Source organism: Crinia signifera, chromosome 1 (assembly GCF_055691185.1).
Source record: "Crinia signifera chromosome 1, ASM5569118v1, whole genome shotgun sequence".
In the NCBI taxonomy this organism is placed as follows: domain Eukaryota; kingdom Metazoa; phylum Chordata; class Amphibia; order Anura; family Myobatrachidae; genus Crinia; species Crinia signifera.
Genome location: NC_139217.1, coordinates 268,670,439 through 268,691,753, shown reverse-complemented (window position 1 = coordinate 268,691,753; position 21,315 = coordinate 268,670,439). Strand labels below are relative to the sequence as shown.

General features: G+C 45.2%; 1 protein-coding gene across 2 annotated transcripts in view; it reads left to right on the top strand.

Moving 5' to 3' along the window:
• Positions 1-21,315, top strand: part of TDRD7 (tudor domain containing 7) — a 74,542-nt gene that overhangs the window by 14,126 nt on the left and 39,101 nt on the right. For both annotated transcript variants that reach the window (XM_083183689.1, XM_083183698.1), the window contains exons 3-5: positions 7,531-7,672; positions 9,698-9,905; positions 11,561-11,646. In XM_083183689.1, the coding sequence (XP_083039815.1) occupies positions 7,531-7,672; positions 9,698-9,905; positions 11,561-11,646 (436 nt within the window). The remainder of the gene's footprint in view (positions 1-7,530; positions 7,673-9,697; positions 9,906-11,560; positions 11,647-21,315) is intronic.

The window sequence follows — 21,315 nt, the reverse complement described above, 5'->3', positions numbered from 1 at the left end:
ATTGCAAAATTTTCCATTTTTTCACGACATTTTGGTATTTTTCACAAAAAAACACAGACTGTATCGACCCAAATTTACCACTAACTTGAAGTACAATGTGTCACGAGAAAACAATCTCAAAATCACTGGGATAAGTAAAAGCAAAAAAAAGTTATCCCCACTTAAGTGAAACATGTCAGATTTGAAAAAAATGGCTCTGTCAGGAACGCAAAAACTGGCTCTGTCAGGAAGGGGTTAATATTTTCCAGATCTCCTCACAGAATCACAAGTGAAGTAATTAGCTCCACCTGTGGATCTTTTAACATGCGTTAGTGAGTAATGAGTGCACCTGTGCAGCACCCAAGTTGTCTGGAAAATGTGAACTGTTGGTAGCTCTTGAGGAGTGGAGTTGGCTACCACTGCACTAGACAATGTGTCCAATATGGCGGCCCGATACATTGGATTGAATGGCATATAGTCTAGTGCAAACATGGGCTACGTGTAGCTCTACAGCTGTTGTGAAACTACCCAGCATGCATTACCACAGTTTTGGCATTCCCTAATAGCAAATCTGTGGCTAGGCATGCAGGAACTTGTAGTTTTACAACAACTGGAGAGCCACACGTTACCCATACCTGGTCTAGTGCGTACTAAGCTTAACACTGTGAACCTTTTTGTATATTATGTCCTTTCATTTCAACCCTAGGAATTCCCTCAACATCTCATGCATTCCTCAACCATCCTCCACACTGTGGGTTGGAAACTGCTGTGGAAGTACACATGCCAACATACCCAAACAGCAATACTGAACCAAGACATGCTGTAATGTGTAGTTCCACAGCATCTGGAGTGCCACAGGATGCCTACCACTGGTGTAGAAGATGGTAGATGGATGTCTATCCCTTCTCTACACCATTGTTCTCAAACTCTATCCCCATGGGACATTTACCAATACACCACCCCAGTCCCCACCATCAGTGGGGAGACTCCATATATTCTGGAGCTTCACTGCATCCTAAATATTTATACTTCTACACCTGCTACTGGTTTCTGTGGAACTCAAAACACTCCACCTACCGTGGCCTAGGCTACTAAGACATTACTATATACAGTTGAAACTCGAAAAATTTGAATATCGTGCAAAAGTTCACTTATTTCAGTAATTTCACTTTAAAATGTGAAACTAATATATTATATAGACTTATTACATGCAAAGTGAGATATTTCAAGCCTTTGTTATAATTTTGATGATTACGGCTTACAGCTTATTATAACACCAAACTCTCAGAAAACTAGAATATTGTGAAAAGGTACAATACAATAATGTAGGATCAAAGTGTCCCACTCTAATCCGCTAATTAATCTAAAACACCTACAATACAAAGGGTCGCTGTGCCTTTTAGATGGTCTCTCAGTATAGTTCAGTAGAGCAGGTGCAGAAAACCATCATTAACGCCCACCACAAGGAAGGAAAGCTTTGCACAAGGGGCCTTATTCTGATTCACTCGCTGGGGGGGGGGGGATGGGACTAAAGACTGATTGTAAGCATGCACAAAACAGTTGCCCTGGTAAATAATTAGAGGACTGGAGCTGTTATAGTGTACATATTGTAGCCCAACAGACAAAAACTGGGTCTGAGCACAAGGCCTGTATAGCTACTACTAAGAGGGCCAAAGGTGCCCCAGCTGTTGTTGAACTACACATCCCAGCATGGCATGCTTTTAGTTTTGCTTTTTGCTCATCTAAAACTGCTGGCATGCTGGGATTTCCAGTTAAACAGCTGGAGGGCCAAAGGTTCCCCATCCCTTAGCTACAGGATGCTTGAGAGAAGGAAGAGTATTCAGGTGTGTTCAGTCCAACAGACAATTACAGATATTGGGGCAGATGTATTAAGCCTTAAGAAGAGATAAATGTAATGGTGCCCACACACGCACCGATCCCGGCGGTGCTATGCGATGGGGTGCGCGCTCCTGCGGCACCTCATCGCACAGTACAAAAAGTATGTGCAGCACATACTTTTTGTACTAGCTTTTTATCTCATAGCATCGCATGCACAAGGCATACAATGCAATGCTATGTGTGCTAGTTAAGCACAGAACGCACGCCGGGATCGACGCGTCTGTGGGCACCTTAAGGGTGATAAAGAGAGATAAACGTCCAGCCAATCACATCGTAACTGCCATGTTACAGGCTGTGTTTGAAAAAAGTCAGTAAGGAGCTGATTGGCTGGATGTTTATCTCTCCTTATCACCCTTGCATTTATCTCTTGTTAAGGCTTAATACATCTGTCCCAATGTGAATTGGAGACCATTTCAGGTGGCTTCTTACTGAACAGTACACTACATATTACATTGTCATGACTCATACCGGTGAACATTATACAATGCTGTACGTTGCATTTCAACTAAATGTACAATCCATGCCTAGAGGAATTAAAGCTATTTTTTAAGCTAATTCAAGCTATATTAAGGGCATATGGTTATATTTCTATTGATCTATTCCATTTATCGTGTTCTATTTTTGAGAATTCTGGTACCATGTGTGGAGGTTTGTTATAGAAGAACAGCTTGAATACATCCCTTTTACCCAGGAGGTTGGGTCATGGCAATCTCGGTGGCTGTCAGGAAGTCCATTCTCCGCATCTTTATCTTGTTTTTCTTTTTACTTTGTTCCAGCTTTATAATTAAGGGCCTTTGAGATTTTCATTTACTTCGCGCGCGTGTGTGTGTGTGTGTGTGTGTGTGTGTGTGTGTCTGGTACAGTGCTTTTAAGCTGTTCCTCTGTGTATAATATGGCTAGACTAATGCTGGGTGCACACTTGAGAAATGGAACAACTGGCCACATGTCGGACTAACAGATTTGACAATATTGGTAAGTGTTATGTACAAACAATATTGTGCATACACACTTACAATACGACTCCAAACATGGTTGACCACAGAAACCGATATCGCATTCCCCTCTCCAAAATTCTGCAAAGTACTAAAACACAGTGGTTCTGGACTGCTTCCTCCCTAAAACCAGCTTGTAGTAAAACTCACCAGCCTCCCCATTGTCAAAGACCACTCTTGTAGTCATATATGACCATTGCTCTACAATGGCCTCTGTTGTGCTCTATAATAGGTTTGTGAAGGAAGTGAAATGCTAGTTTCTTAGGTGTGCGGTGCTGCATTTATACGGTTCTGTGTTTTGACAATTTGCAATTCTAATCATAATTGTAGCCCTGATTATACACAATCTGGTTGTTAACTGTAGAGTCACACACTCTTTGTATATTTCTGATTGTCATTTCTTCTGTTCTACTTTTCGCTTGTTACAGCATGGTGATTGTTGTTTGCTCCATTGTTACACCCCCCCTTACTTTTGTCAATGTTCTTGTCTGATCATTTTATTTACTGTACATACATTTATTTAAATGTGCCCTGTATTTGAAATGTGGTGGTCCTTTATTAACCAGATAAAGTATAATTTACTGTACCTATACACCAAAATAAGTTATTAGAATCTTCCATGTAGCTCTTTTCCCAGTGCTCCAGACAGTTTTTTTTTTTAATCCACATTAAAGCCCAGCAGGTAAGTAAATATTTAAAAAAAAAAAAAAAAATCGGATTAGGTCACAGGTTCTCTAACAGCATTATGGATTTGATACCAGTGCTTTGTTGAAATGCTAAATATTTGAGCAGACCCTGTCACACAGATGGTTTAAGGAGCTCATTATAAGAACTTAAAGTGTTGACTATCTTTTGCTTCAATTAAAATACTAAGTCGCCACATGTGATTTTAGTCCTGGAGAGAAGTTACAATAGCCAAGCCCCCTTCAACTTTTTACTTAAAAAAAAAAAAAAAACAATATGTTGTGTGGCGTGTCTGCCATGAATGCTAACACTCCATTAGTGCGCCAAGTTAGTGTTGTTGTGAGGTATTCTCTCACCTGGGTGTGGATCTTGGGGTCACCGGTTATCGGGCGACATGGATAATAAAAAATGAAAAAGTACAATGCATTCTCATGCATCGACCATTGTCATGTTGACCTTTTAGCTTGTGTCCACATGTTGATTTATTGACTCTGGACCTATTATCCAGATCTCCTCTCGCCTGCCCGCAACATTCTGCCAGCTTACTGCAGTTGGGCGCCTCTCCTTGTTGCTGCCGGCAGTGGCGGACTCTTCTGATCCCAGAGTGTAACCCATGCATGGCGTACAAGATTTAAGCTGAGCAGTATCCCTTGGACTGAACATTTGGAAGCTGCTATGTCAAGTTTTGTCTCCCTGTACTGTTCCATTGTACTGCGAAACACTTGTGGCGCCCTATAAATAAAATTATAATATAAGGAAACGCTATGCTTTGCTTTTTTTTCTATAATTGTTTGTGAACATAACATGGGTCAGTACGGATGGTGTAATGGTTAGCATTGCTGCCTCACAGCGCTGAGGTCATGGGTGCGATTCCCACCATGGCCCTAACTGTGCAGAGTTTTGTATATTCTCCCCGTACTTGCATGGGTTTCCTCCGGGTACTCCGGTTTCCTCCCACAATCCAAAAATATACTGGTAGGTTATTTGGCTTCTAACAAAATCAACCCTGGAATGAATGTGTGTGCGTGTACATGTGGTAGGGAATATAGATTGTAAGCTCCACTGGGGCAGGGACTGATGTGAATGTTCAAATATTCTCCGTAAAGTGCTGCGGAATATGTGTGCGCTATATAAGAAACTGGGTACTTGTGTATTATCACGGCGCCCACGATTTCCATCGTAGGGCATTGTACAATCAAAAATCAGTGCGATGCGACCCGATTTTTAATTGTGCAGGCACCCTGATGTTAAATGCACCCCAGATCCAATTTTTTATTGTACAGCCACCCTGATGGCTGATTACTATGTTAAACGCCACACTATATAAAATCAACTCCACGCCGACGTGGATAGTGGGGGTATGAAAAGGTCGGAGGACGCGTACCGCCGCCCCTCACGATCTTGCTGCGCTCGCCACGCTTCGGGGTGGCTTTAACAATGGGGCGGGGGGCATTTAACATAGGAATCAGCCATCAGGGTGCCTGTACAATGTAAAATCGGCTATGATCGCGTTGCATCGCATGCCATTATAATGGCATGCGATGTGACGCGATATTAAAATTGTACAGTCGGCCCTGAAAAGCCTCAAATCGCACACCTTAATTAGTGGTACAGATGGAGCCGGGCTCCCTCTTGCTGGCGAATCGCCAGACTGTCACCGCTGGCGATCCGCCAGAAGCCCGGCTCTCCATCTGACTGAGCGTCTCAGTTTCCGTGCGGCGGGGCGACGGGAACCTGTCCGTCTCCGCTTCAGGGAGACGGACAGGATTAGGGGTGGTGCGGGGAGGCGGTGGGGACCCCGGGTGACCGCCGACAAGCCGTCGGGGACCCGGGGGAAGCCGTCGGAAGGGGACCCTTTCGCAGATACAGATGGCGGCTGGCGTCGCCATCGCCATCCCCTGCAAAGACAAGCCCGGCTCCATCTGTATGCGATGCGATGGGCGCCGTGATAATACACAAGTACCAGAAACTGTTAATAAATAAATAAATAACATAAAAAGTATAAGTAAAACTAGCAGGTATCAGGTATGGCTTTTACACTTTTAAGTTGACTATATCCACGTCCTCAGCGTTAGTGCCCAATCTCAATAGCATTACTGTATCATTTTTTATTTTTTTTATAATAAGAAAAGTTAGTGTTACTGTATCTTTCATTAATCATATATAGCTTTTCTTTTGGATTCTACAGTCGGCAGAATGTTTACTGTGTAATACAGTGATTAGCAACCTAACATACTTCAATGCAACCCCTTCAACATTCAAAATAGCTGCACAATGAAAAATAACCCCAAAATGATATCTCCTCACCAACAAAGTTCCCACATAGCCTTCACTTGTTCCAAACTCCTCCCCCTCTCACACAAGGATGCCCTACATGTACTATGACCTGTCATAAAATGCCACCACAAGCAGTAAATGAGCGAGCTCTGCAGACTTCCCTGAATGACACACAGATTATCCCGCATGCCACTCTGGCAACCCCAATTTTATACACTATCTCACATCGCCCATATGACCTTCTCATCTACCAAAATGCCACTAGAATCTTTCCACATTTGCCCACATGCCACAAAGTACTTCCCACACAATTTCTAGGGATAAACATCTTGACAAAGTTTGTCTGAATCGCAATGACTTATTGGACAGATCATTCAGCGTGCCCATAACATCTAAATATTTATCGTCTGATCTGGGTGGTTGGAACTAATATCTAGTTTATAGGGTACTTGTTTCCTAGCACGGCCACACGGATTTGCATCGGGGTGGTTGTGTCGGAAAAATTGCGTCGGTCGCATTGTATGCGACCGACGCGATTTTTTAATTGAAACAAATGTGAATAGGGTCCCTGGGACCCAATTTTACATTGGATTTAATGTAAAATCTTCCCTAGACCCCCAATTTTACACCCTCAACGCCACCCCACGATTGACGCGGTGGTGCGCGTCCTCCGACCTTTTCATACCCCTACTATCCACGTCGGCGTGGAGTTGAGAATATAAAGTGAAGCGTGGCGTGGCGAGCGCACGCGTATAACTTCACAGGTATACACGTCCCCTCGCGGGGCTCTGTGGCTCGCTGCGCTCACCACACTTTATATTCTCAACTCCACGCCGACGTGGATAGTAGGGGTATGAAAAGGTCTGAGGACGTGCACCGCCACCCATCGCGGGCTCGCTGCGCTCGCCACGCTTCGGGTTCGCGTCAATCGTGGGGTGACGACGGAGCAATATACAATGTGAAATGGGTCATATTGGCCCATTTCACTTTGTTTCCTATGTGAGATGGACATAATCAAGTCCATCTCATCTTGTGCCATTATAATGGCACAAGACTGACGCGATGCTCCCGATTTCAATGTTAAAAACTATTTTAACATTGAAGCCTATGGCAAAATCGCGGGCATTGCGTCGGTCGCGTCGGGGGCAATATTAGTGGCCGCGACGCCCGCGATTTTGCCTTTGCTGGCAAAATGGACCTGATTTCAAAGGAAATCGGGTCCATCGCGGGCATCGTGTACCTTAACTTTAAGGTACATGATGCCCGTGATTGTGGCCGTGATAGGAAACAAGTATCGTTTATAGGACCAAATGACAGGTGACCATTTGCTTAGAAATGCTGTCAAACAGACAAATGGTCATTTAGATTTTTTGTTCCAACCAGCCAGATCGGACAATAACGCTTTAGGTGTATGGGACAGCTTAATCCGCACGCTCCCGCTTTTTTAAGTGATTTTTTTTCCGGTCAGCTTTGCATGTGGTGCCATGCAAGGTAATAAAGGACACAGTAGTGATCATTCTGATGTGTATGCATGGTAGTATATGTCAGCCCTTCGACAGGCATATCGGCCAGTGCCACATTGTGTACCCAGCTTAAAATTATACATTGTATGACTTAAAATTGCTAGACTAGCCCTATGCTAAATTCTTATTGGGAGTGGTTTAAAGCAATCTAATTCAAAATATTTCCCTTTTTCCAGGTTACATGTCATGCTGTTGCCTGCAAGGAAACAGCCCAAATCGCAGAGCTTGTGGCACGCCAAAGAAGCTCAAAGAAGAAATCTGGTGGCCAAGTAAACTGCCATATGAGGATGAAATATTCTAACCCCATCACTCACTTTGGTAATGCAACTGTCTCTATATTTGTGCCTGTGGAAATGAGTTGGGATCATTTGGTCGACAGTCATTAGGTCGACATGGGTCTAGGTCGTTAGTTCCACAGTCAAAAGGTCGACATGGGGATTTTCACAGGTTTTTTACCTGAATGTCAACACAGTCGACATGGACGCAGTTTCAAGTGCACTGCATCCCCTCGCTGCGCTCGCGCACCTGTCGGCTCAAAAAACAGTGAAAAACTCCATGTCGACCTTTTGACTGTCAACCTAGACATTGTCGAACTAACGACCTGTCGAACTAATGACCTTTTGACCTAGAAACATGTTGACCTTTTCCCATGTCGACCTAGACCCATGTTGACCTTTTCTCATGTCGACCTAATGACTGTCGACCATCATGCTGTAGACCAAATGACCGCATCCCGTGTAAATAGAAATAAATGTGATTGTGACTAGCGCTAACCTTTGCATAAATATCAGTTTTACCACAGACCCTGCTAGAGTACTATTATCCGATATTTTAATAGGCACCAAGGTCTTTTTAATCAGTACAGTTTTATTTTAATGCTATGATCCTGTGCCATAAAATATACTGATATAAACTTACCGTATATACTCGAGTATAAGTCGACCCGAATATAAGCCGAGGCACCTAATTTTACAACAAAAAAACTGGGAAAACTTATTGACTCAAGTGGGACCCTCACTCGAGTATAAGCTGAGGGGGCCTTTTTCAGCATAAAAAATGTTCTGAAAAAGTAGGCTTATACTTGAGTATATATGGTAGTTATTGTTTAGACACATCACTTCATACTTATATATGCATTTCTATACTGGAAACCCTTCTGTTTCAACTGCAAAACCAGGGCATGCCAGCTAGCCCTGCGGGGAAGGTAGCATCTTTAAAGGTCCCCATACACTAGTTCGACTTGTCCTAAATCCTGCTTGAGCGCCCCCGACAGCTCCCCAGGAGAACTCACTTACAATTTGGCACTTAATGTTCCATTTTTACATTCGATAAATCTCATGCATTGCATGTAATACTACTCCCCTTTTTTGGGGCGTACTCACCTGGTTCCCCGGCTTCCACAGTAGACACTGTGTTAGTCTTCAGAGGCATCACCGGACGCAAGGATGCATTCTGCAGGTGGGGGCACCAGGGGAGTATAAAAAAGAGGTGTGGGGGGGTTGACAAAAAAAGAAAAAAACACCAAAATAGTTAGGTTTTCGAATATCCGGATAACTGATACTCTACGGCCGGTTTCACACACTCCGGCTCCTGCCGGACGGTGAAATCCCGCACGGCCAGGGAGCCGTGCCGCACACATTAGTTGTGAATGGACACTATTGTGTCCATTCACACGGGACGGCCACGACCCGGCCGCACGGTTGCAGCCGGATCCCGCCACTGGAAGGGACGGCTGCCGTGCTGTGGCCATCCCTTCCATGATAAACTAGTGTGTGCAGCACGGCTCCCAGGCAGGAGCCGGAGTGTGTGAAACCAGCCTAACTGTACCAGCTTCCACAGATAAAAAGTTCTCAAAGCATGATCCTTTTGGGAAAAGTTGAGTCATGAGTTTGAGAACTGCTGCTCTACAAGATGTATAAGATGTGCATTACTGTGTTTATATTTTTTATCAGTATAACCATCCTTTGTAAAAAGTAATACTATCCTTCACTTTCCATTTTTTATCATGCATTTATAAAATCACAAGGAACATTTTAGAACCTGCTGACTTTCAGTAAAAGTTAAAAGGTCTTCTTTTATCTATATGCATTTAAGCGATTGGGAGGTATAACAGAAATCTGGATGTATTTTATGGAATGGCTAGACCATAAAACTTCAGCTATCGTTTCCTAATCCTATTTAGTCTTTGTGGAATGTCTAATTGTAACTTGAGGCTGCACCCTATAAAGCTACATACTATGCAACATATGGATAGGCAAATGCTTACCTAAGCACATCTCTAAATTGTTTAGGAAGCCAACAAATAAATTAATTTTCTTTCTTTCTTTTTTTTTTTGGTTAAAGGAACACCCAAAGCAATGCTTAGAAAGCCAGGTTTTGCACCACAGCAAGACCGGATAATACGCAGGCCCATACAACCAGTTGCAAGGGCAAAGGGTATGGTTTGGAGTGGCCGGCCACTAATTGATCCACCTATTCCACATATTGCAACAATGTACGGATCTGGACTTGTTAGAGAAGTGCCAATGCAGAGGCCTCCACCCATTAACAGGTGAGAGAACCATTTTTATAAAAGTCACATTTATTTATTTTTATAATGTTTGGACATCCCTATTTGTGTTCAATCACACATCATCCCTCCCAAACATTTTTTGTTTGTACTATTTGAAATTTTTTATTGATGTGGAAGACTGGCAAAACTGTAATTATCATAAGTGAGTTTATTCGGTACCTTTTGTTTAAATTAATTTGCTAGGTTATGTTTGTGTTTTTTTGTCTGTGTGGCTGAATTAGTTCAGTTTTCAGACCTCTGCTATTTACAGTTCAGGATGTAAAGATATTCAGGCATAAAGAAGGAGCAATGATATATAAATAGCTTTTCCTTTTTTCTGTTTTTGCCTGAAATGTTAATGTCTATTTAAATAGTGGATCATATTTAATAAATAGGGATTCATGTTATTAAATGGGAATACCTTTTTATTATGACTCTCTAACAAATGTATATAGAATTCATCTTTGCTTTGAATGAAATCTGCCTAGGTAAAGACTTCTTTTCACAGCCGTAACAGGTTATGATATTCCTGCTGCCGTTGGTGTTCCTGTGTCTGGCGAGCTACAGAGATCATGGATGCTTCAGTAGCACTTTTGTTAATACTTGTTACATAGATTCCTTTTATTGTTTAGCTGATGCACGGCTAACAGGAGACCAGTTTGGCATGCACATTTGCTTAAATCATCTTTTTTTCCACTTTGTGTTTGTCACATCAGATAGGAGGACTGTCATGTGTTTTTATTGTTGATTGGTGCAGTAATCCCCATGGAAAATCTGTGGCTATCTGTCACTTAGCATTGAAATAAAATGAATGTAATCTGTTTGCACATCCATTCTCTGACAAAGCGTTTTAGATTTTAATGGGTCAACACAACATTACAAATGGAATGCAAGGTTTTTGAAGCACATACGTATACTTCATAATGCTGTATTCTGGTAATTGATATTTCTTCCTTTCGCTAATTCAGGGGTGGGCAATTATTTCAGCTGGGGGGCCTCTTAATACTTCCAGCAGCTATTCAAGGGCCGCACTCCAGAAATAGGGGGTGTGGTCACTCAAAAGGAGTGTATCTTTGCATGTATTGTAGCACACCATATACCCCTTTTACACATCATGCAACACAATAGTAGGCCCCTTATACTTGCCCCTTACATTAGTAATTCCACACACCTGCCCCCCCATTAGTATGCCACACACCTGACCCTCTATATACTCCAAACACCTGTGCCCCAGCCTTGAAAATGGTGCTGATTGCAGCCCCATGCAGTCACGGTGACTCCCCATCCTTGGTGGCGGCGCTGTGGCTGTAGTGACATGGGGTGGTCGGCTAGGCGCTGCTGTGTGTGTGTCCAATGGCTGCTGTGTGTGTGTCCAATGGCTGCTGTGTGTGTGCGCGGCGTAGTCCTTAGACCTTTTGCTACACACAGGCTGAGTGTCAGTTACACAGGACTACACCGCGCGCACTCACACACTGCCGCCATCTGACACGCACACATACAGCAGCGGCGGGCCAGTCAGAAGCTGTTTGCGGGCTGCCTGTTTCCCACCCCTGGGCTAATTGGTATGTGTTCTGCAAGTCAAACAATGTTGTGCATTGTGTAAGCATACCGGATTTTATTATGCACAATTATCTTTTTATTTCTGCTTCTTACAGGCCTGTACGGAAAGTAAGTCTTCCACCCCGATTCCAGAAAGAAGTGAACCAACATTTGGCTCCACAGCTTACAGTAGATGCTAATGGTAGGCAGCCAGCAAATGATTGGTTATTGTACTGCAATATATTAAGTCTTGATATGCTAAATTCATATTTCTTAAATATCAAATTGATTTAGAATACAACTTGTACACAGCAACAATAGAATGACTTTTTTTTTTTACATCGCCTATTTAACATGTAAAGTTCTGTGGCTAGCATACTTCCAGTTCTGTTTTTTTTTTTTTTTTTTAACTTGTAGTTTCACAACAGCCACAGGTTGCCTACGCCTGGTATAGGTGAAATGTGATGTTCTTTCTGTGTCATGGGCTGCAGAAGCTCCGTTCACACCTGTAGCTAATGAGAGCAGGTCCCTTGCTAAGGTAGCAGTGTTGAGGAGAGCACTGAGTGGGTCAGTGACTGCCTCCTTTTATATGGCAGGCTGGGATCCACAGCAAAGTCCTCCCAGTTTTGGTCAATTCTATAAAACAAGTAGAAGCTCATTGGTTCCTTTATGCAACTTCTCCACTTTTAAGAGAACTTTATCTCATCAAAAGTATTTTATGCAAAATATAATATTGGTTTGCAAAGACACTTATTCAAGTAACTGTTGCTAGATCCTTTACTTGTCTGGATCTCTAAAGTCAATATAGGGACACTAATTGGGAAAAGTCCCTAATAAGGGTGGTCACTTTTCCTGGTTGTGTTAATTGGCCCTCCATTAAAGTACACTATTAAACAAGAGGGTGAGACAGCCAGTCAATCCTGTTTAAGAAATGGGTATCTCCGTTCTGTGCCTGTGCCAAGGGGAAGCAGGACATCCCCTGAAGTCAAGCTCCTCATTTTGCTTTGGCGTTTACTTCTGGTAAGTTTTTATTTTTCCAACCAGAGCTAGAGTTATCATGATCGCTTCTGGCTGTTCCTGGACAGGAAGTGGAGGATCCAGCTATATGATAGATAGGCATGCTTGGAAAAGATATTAGTTCATTGTGACAAGTGTAAAAAGGCATCTGAAGGGATTCAGTATTGAATCCCGGCGTTCAGAATCCCGACAGCCGAAATGCCGACAAGGGAGGGACGTGGATCGCCCCCCCTTGCGGGCTCGCTGCGCTCGCCACGCAGCGGGCCCGTGGGAGAATGTGTCGGCATTTCGGCGGCCGGGATCCCGACCGCCGGGATTGTAACTGCATCCCATCTGAAGGTCACCAGTGTTTCTCCTTCCTCTACTAGGTGTCACTGGAGCGTAGACAGTGGGGATAGAAGGGCGACCTCAGGGAGCTAGGCCACTCTATTGTAAATTCAGTGTGGCCAACTCCTCCCCTTCTACTCCCCCCCCGGCAGTCTTAGATCGTGCCCAAGGGAGCTGGGAAGGTTTTACTGATGCTCCTGGGCAAATGTCATTAGTAGTTTTTTTTTAATGTTGTAAAGCAAGAGGACAGGCTGGCAGTATGCTGTCACTGCCAGCCTGCTACGTGGGCGCTGCCGGGGGGACCCGGCCGCCGCTACAAAGCACTGCGCCCGGGTCCCCGTCTCTGTGAAGACGCGCGCTCCCCATAGACAACAATGGCGGCAGCGCAAGGCTTCCACAGCCGCTCCGCCGACCGGCCAGCAGGACGGCTGTGAGTATTCTGACCTCTCTCCAGTTAGTGGAGGAGGTCAGTAAAACAATAAGGCGGACAGCAGAGGGGTTTTTTCTATGTATAGAAGCCCTGGCACCGGAGCGCAGACGGGAGGCGGGGCTTAGCGCAGACCCCTCCTCAGTAAGGGGGGTAACCAGGCAAGGCTCATAACCTCAGTTCAGCCCCCTGCAGCGCTGCTGGCGGCCATTTTTCGACTTTGGCGCCTCAGGCAGAGCGTGCAGGAGGCTGTGCAGTAATCCTGACTCCGGTGACCGTCCTGCATATACTCTACCCAGTCTGTGAGGTACACAGCGGGGGTTAGAGTAGGGTGAGCCAGATTTGGGCTGTGCAAAAGTTTGTTAGGCTACAGTGCCTTTGTTGTAAGGCAAGTTTGGCCGGGCCAGCTCTTAACCCTTTCTCTGCTGTCTCCCCTGTCAGTTTCACTTCTAACCTTATTCTTACTGTTGGAAGTGTGTGAGTGTCTGGTGTTATATCTCTGTTCATTATGGCAGGAGGGAACACCAAATGTAAAGGCTGTAAGGGGAAGTTTACTCCTTCTGCTGATGGAGTTGTTTTCTGTGAGAAATGTGCAGTTAACCCCTCCTCATCCACAGCTCAGGAAGTACCGGTATGGGCTTCTCAGCTTACTGAGGTAATGACACGCTTGGCTTCTGAACTTTCTGCCTCACAGAAAGACAGAGAGCAGGCAAGAGACCAGCAAATCTCTTTAGCCACAGCTGTACAGGGGTTAACAAAAGCCCTTGTTCTGGCGGCTTCTGCCTCTTCTCTACCCCCTATTCTCTCACAAGGAAGGAGACAGTTTACCCAAGACTCTGGCACTGATTCAGACGACATGCCTGAGTTAGAGGAAGGAGAATATTATATTCCTAGCGCTGCTGCACCAGAGACTCAGGATCCGCAGATGGTGGTCCTACCGGACCCTGATCCTGTGGTACATGGCTTAGAGGATTTGATTGCCATGGTGAAGTTAGCCACGGATTATGTTGATACATCCGAGACTCCAGCAAGGCCTTCTCTGTTTGGGAAGAGGCCCAAACAGTCGTCTAGCTTCCCTCAGTCTGAGGAATTAGATGATTTTGTTACACAGGCCTGGAATCATCCAGATAAAAAAATTCAGATTCCTAGGAAATTTTATGTTTCTTATGCACTCCCTGCAGAGTAGGAAGAAAGTGGAAACGCCTCCGGTGGTGGACCCATCGGTGACTCGTCTATCTAAGAAGACGGTATTGCCGGTGCCCTGGGCCACATCTCTCAAGGATGCTTCTGACCGTAAGTTGGAGCTTACTTTAAAGTTTATTTTCTCTGCGGCAGGAGTTTTACAGAGACCAGCGCAGGTAGGATGCTGGGTAAACAAAGCAATGGGGGTCTGGGCCTCCAAGATTTCTGAAGGTTTAAAAGACAACCCAGATCCAGCCAAGCTTAATAGGTTAGCTGAACACATACGGGAGGCCTCTGACTACCTGATGGAGGCTTCGGCTGACATTTGTAAAATGTCCGCACGTATTTCAGCCTTATCCATTTCTGCGCGCAGGGCTTTATGGCTTAGGCAGTGGCAGGCAGATGCGGAGTCCAAGTGGGCGGTTGAAGCATTGCCCTTCAAGGGAGAAGTCTTGTTTGGAGCAGAACTAGACAAATGGATCTCTCTGGCAACGGGGGTAAGTCTTCTTTCCTCCCTTCAGCAGCTCCACCTGCTCCTCGTAAGGCCTTTCAGAGTCACACTTTTAGGTCCTTTCGTCCCCAAAACAGATTTCGCGGTAGATCGAGAGGAGCTTCCGTCGCCCAGAGGGGAACTCGGGGCATAGGAAGAGGTATGGCCACAGTACAGCAGGAGGCAAAGTCCACCCCTAAACAGGCATGACGGTCTCCCCTCCCTGAAGGAGACCCTCCAGGTGGGAGCGCGTTTGAGGCACTTCAAGCATGCGTGGCTTCAGTCTTGTCAGGATGCTTGGGTACGGGATCTGGTGTCAGAGGGTTACCAGATAAAATTCATGTTTCCTCCTCCTCAGAGATTTTTCAAGACAGGTTGGCCAGCTTCTCCAGAAAAAGCAATCCTTTTGAGGGAAGCAATTACCAAGCTTCAAAGGATGGAAGTGATTCTCCCAGTCCCGATGGAGGAAAGGAACCAAGGATTTTATTCTACCCTGTTTCTGGTGCCGAAACCGGACGGATCGGCTCGTCCCATCCTGAACCTGAAACAACTGAATCCGTACCTACAGCCTCTGAAATTCAAGATGGAATCCATTCAATCCGTAATTGCAGGTTTGAGTCAGGGGGAGTTCCTGGTATCCCTGGATATCAGGGACGCCTACCTGCACATTCCAATTTGCCCATCCCACCAGGCTTTTCTGCGATTTGCAGTTCTGGAACACCATTGGCAATTTCAAGCCCTGCCCTTTGGCCTCTCCTCGGCACCTCGGGTGTTCACCAAGGTGATGGCCGTAATGATGGAGATTCTTCGCTCAAAAGGTGTAACGATAATACCATATCTGGACGACCTCCTTCTGAAGGGCTCTTCTCAGGAGGAACTTTTGACAAACATCAATCTGACCAAGAGGATACTGGTAGAACACGGCTGGATCCTAAACTAGGAAAAGTCCCAGCTGCAGCCATCGCAGAGGATGCAGTTTTTGGGATTGATCCTGGACACGATACAACTGAGGGTTTTCTTACCGGAAGACAAGATCAGATCACTGCAGGAGTCGGTGCGTCTAGTACTGCAGTACAGGAAGGTCTCAGTACTCCTCTGCACGCGTCTGCTGGGGAAGATGACCGCTTCTTTCGAAGCAGTCCAGTATGCTCGCTTCAGGTCAAGACCATTTCAACTAAATCTTTTGAGACAATGGTCAGGCTCACACCTACACCTACAACGTCTGGTGACCCTGTCCCCGAGAGCGAGGCTCTCCCTTTCATGGTGGCTTCACTCAGCCAATCTGAGGTAGGGGAAACGCTTCGCTCTTTGGAATTGGACGGTCATCACAATAGATGCAAGTCTCCGAGGATGGGGAGCACTGACATTGGACCATCAGTTCCAGGGCCGTTGGACTTGTCAGGAATCCCGCCTACACATCAATATCCTGGAACTCAGAGCAATATATTACGCTCTCATCCAAGCACAACCCCTGCTTCAGGGTCGACTAGTCCGGGTTCAGTCCGACAATGCCACCGCGGTCGCCTATATAAACAAACAGGGCGGCACAAGAAGTCGGACGGCCATGAAAGAAGTGACCCGAATCCTGGTGTGGGCTCAGGTTCATGCGATGGCCATCTCAGCGATCTTCATTCCAGGAGTGGAAAATTGGGAGGCCGACTACCTAAGTCGGCAGGATGTCCACCAGGGAGAGTGGTGCCTTCATCCTCAGGTTTTTCAGCGACTGGTTCGAAAATGGAGGTGTCCTCAGGTAGACCTGATGGCTTCACGTCTCAACCATCAACTTCCGTTGTACTTCGCACAAACTCGTGACCCAGCAGCGGCGGGAGTGGATGCCCTGACGGCTCCTTGGCCATTCAGCTTTGTATACCTGTTCCCTCCGTTTCCGCTTTTACCCAAGATTCTACAGCGCATAAGGAGGGAGAGGGTGTTGGCCCTCCTAATTGTTCCGGACTGGCCTCGGCGAGCTTGGTACACCAGCCTCACAACCCTGCTGGTCGAAGAGCCGTGGCCTCTGCCATTACAAGAAGATCTCAGTCAAGGCCCTTTCGTCTTCCCAGACTTAAAGCGGCTACATTTGACGGCGTGGCTGCTGAAAAGTCCATCTTAAGACAAGCAGGGATTCCAAGAACAGTAATCCCGACCATGATGAGTGCAAGGAAAGAGGTAACATCAAGACATTACCACCGTATTTGGAGGTCGTATGTGGCATGGTGCGAAGGCCGCGGGGTCTCCACAACGGCATTCAAAAAGGCTAGAGTTCTTTTAATCCTTCAGGCTGGGCTGTCTGCAGGTTTGCGTCTGGGATCCCTGAAGGTTCAGGTGTCCGCTTTATCCGTTTTTTTCAAAGACGGCTAGCACTGCTACCTGAGGTACAAACCTTCTTTCAGGGGGTTTTACGATTGCAGCCTCCGGTTCGCCCTCCTACGGCCCCATGGGACTTAGACTTGGTCCTTGATTATCTTTGCTCCTCGGTTTTTGAACCTTTGGAAGAGGTAGATCTCAAATACCTCACTTGGAAGACGGTTCTCTTACTAGCTTTGGCCTCAGCCAGAAGGGTTTCAGAGCTGGGAGCCCTTTCATGTCGCTCGCCTTTTTTGGTGTTTCACTCAGATAGAGCCGAGCTTCGTACATCCTTATCCTTCCTTCCAAAGGTGGTTTCCTCCTTCCACCTTAACCAGCCTATCGTAGTTCCGGCATTTACCGAAGATCCTCAAGCAGAATCTTTGGACATGGTGAGGGCCTTAAAAGTTTACGTGGCCAGAACAGCCTCAGTTAGAAGATTGGACTGTCTCTTTGTCACCTATGATCCAATCCGTCGGGGATGGCCTGCATCTAAACAGACTTTTGCCAGATGGATACGGCTGACTATAAGACAAGCATACGTGAAAGCGGCTCAGACTCCTCCGGCTTCCATTTCGGCGCATTCTACGCGTTCAGTAGGACCCTCTTGGGCGGCTGCTCGAGGGGTTTCCATTAATCAGCTTTGCCGAGCTGCTACGTGGTCGGGCAGGCGAACCTTTGTTAGGTTCTATAGATTCGACACATTTGCTTCATCGGCCTCTCAGTTTGGCCGAGCAGTTCTTGGGGGTTCTCAGCGCCTTCCCACCCGTGTTGGGAGCTCTGGGACGTCCCTACTGTCTACGCTCCAGTGACACCTAGTGGAGGAAGGAGAAAATAGGATTTCTGTACTTACCGTAAATCCCTTTCTCCGAGTCCACAGGTGTCACTGGACGCCCTCCTCGGCGCTGTTGCCGACTTACCTAGGAAGGACCTTCTAGTCCTGGTTTGGGGTTTCTTCCTGCTAACTAGTTTTTGTGTGGTTAACTATGTTCAGTGTGTGTGTTATTTCATCACTGCTTGACTCAGTTTCCATGTCTGCATGAATGTTGGTTAAAAGTTTTACCTCCTCTTCGGAAGTGTGTTTCTATCTTCCAGCTCCCTCTGGGCACGATCCTTGAGACTGCCGGGGGGGGGGGGGAGTAGAAGGGGAGGAGTTGGCCACACTGAATTTACAATAGAGTGCCCTAGCTCCCTGAGGTCGCCCTTCTATCCCCACTGTCTACGGATAGAGTGACACCTGTGGACTCGGAGAAAGGGATTTACGGTAAGTACAGAAATCCTATTTTCTGTGAATGTGCAATTGTCAACAGGGTGCTCAAGTCCAACTGATGGGGTATTTATTCACACAGTGGGGGTTATTCTGGTTCACTCGCAAAGGCACAATCACTCACACAAGCTAATGGACAAAGCCATATGCACTGTATAGGGCAGGGTGCTGACCACAGGAAGGGCACATTTTTCAATCGCGAGGGCACATTTTTCAATCGCGAGGGCACATTTTTCAATCGCGAGGGCACATTTTTCAATCGCGAGGGCACATTTTTCAATCGCGAGGGCACATTTTTCAATCGCGAGGGCACATTTTTCAATCGCGAGGGCACATTTTTCAATCGCGAGGGCACATTTTTCAATCGCGAGGGCACATTTTTCAATCGCGAGGGCACATTTTTCAATCGCGAGGGCACATTTTAATTTAAAAGGTCAAAATGTTGACACCTGAGCTACAAACAATCAGCACGTTTATGCTACAGTATATAATCCACCTTGTGACACCGGAGCGTCACACCATCAGCACATTTATGCTATATAATCCATCTTGTGACACCGGAGCGTCACACCATCAGCACATTTATGCTATATAATCCCCCTTGTGACACCGGAGCGTCACGCCATCAGCACATTTATGCTATATAACCTATCTTGTGACACCTGAGAGCGTCACACAGTCAGCACATTTATGCTATATAACCATCTTGTGACACCTGAGCGTCACACCATCAGCACATTTATGCTATATAACCCATCTTGTGACACCTGAGTGTCACACCATCAGCACATTTATGCTCTATAACCATCTTGTGACACCTGAGCGTCACACCATCAGCACATTTATGCTATATAACCCATCCTGTGACACCTGAGGGTCACACCATCAGCACATTTATGCTATATAACCCATCCTGTGACACCTGAGCGTCACACCATCAGCACATTTATGCTATATAACCCATTATGTGACACCTGAGCGTCACACCATCAGCACATTTATGCTATATAACCCATTCTGTGACACCTGAGCGTCACACCATCAGCACATTTATGCTATATAACCCATCTTGTGACACCTGAGCTTCAAACCATCACTCGGCAAAGTAATTTATGCTATATGTATAGCAATGTTTTCTAATCTTGACAAACACCAATAGTGAGACGAGTCATTCCAAAACAGTCAATAACAATTAAAAACCTTTTAATCGGCTTAACACAAAATGAAAATTGTATTCTATTGTCAATGTCCACTTAAAAATACAGTTCTCTTTCCAATACAATAAAGTAGATAGCTCCTATATGGATTTGATTATTTGTACTGAGCAGCTAGTGCTTTTGGGCATTGATTTGTTTTGTTCAGTCATTGGTACAAATCCATTGATCACCACCTCCCAGCCCCCTCTGCCCGCACCAAACCCCAAAAAATAATTACAAGCATTGTAATAGGGCTGGACCCACCCAACCAACCACCAAATGAAAAAGTGCAAGCATTGTAATAGGGAAGATTTTTATTTCAATAGCTATCCTCTAGTAAAACTCTGTGTGTCCCGACTGCTGGCTGGCGGGGCAGTGTGGGTGGTGGGGTCACCAGGACTGTATACCAATACAGTCCACTTGCGGTGCTTCCATCTGTTGCAGAGGGGTAGAACTGTGTATTTATCTAATCTCTTATATTGGCATTTCAATCTTTATTTCTCCCCCTTTACACACAATCTCTCTTTTGTATTTCATTGTCTCTCATACTGTATATATATCCATACACTGCCGCTCTCATATATACAGGTCCTACATACACTGCTTCTCACATACATACATACATACATACATACATACATACATACATACACCTCCTTTCATATATATATATATATATATATATATATATATATATATATATATATATATATATATATATATATATATATATATATATATAGATCTATATATATATCTCTATATATACACATCCATCTATATATCTATACACTGCCTCCCACATACATACATACATACATACATACATACATACATACATACATACATACATACATACATACATACATACATACATACAGTCCGCATCCCGGCGGTCCTGATGCCAAACTTCAGTATACCGAAGTTGGCATCAGGACTGCCTTCATAAAGACCAGCGCTGGAACTGAATAGAGGCCGGAATGCCGACAGACGGCATCCCAAATGGTAAAGTATGCGGTAAGCAGGATACTGAGAAAAGGGGGATAGGTTTAGCCACTAGTGGGGCGACTTACGGTTAGGCTGCGAGGGAAGGTTTAGGCCCTTCATAGGGGGGTTAGGTTTATGCACTAGTGGGGAGGGGAAGGGTTAGGCTGATGCAAGGGAATGTTAGAAGGGTAGTGGAAGAGGGGAAGGGTGCTACGGAACACCTGTCATGATTGTCAGATTCAGGATGCCGAGATCATTCTTTTGACCGGCAGCATCCTAATAGCGTAGTTATCCCGTCCATACATTGCCTTCCACATACATACACTGCCTTCCTCATACATACATACATACACACATACATACACTGCCTTCCACATGCACACATACATACACTGCCTTCCACATACATACATACATACATACATACATACATAGCCTTCCACATTCATTCATACATACATACATACACTGCCTTCCACATACATACACACATACACTGCCTTCCACATACATACATACACACATACATACACTGCCTTCCACATACATACACACATGCATACACTGCCTTCCACATACATACATGGCCTACCTCATTCATACATACATACATACATACATACATACATACATAC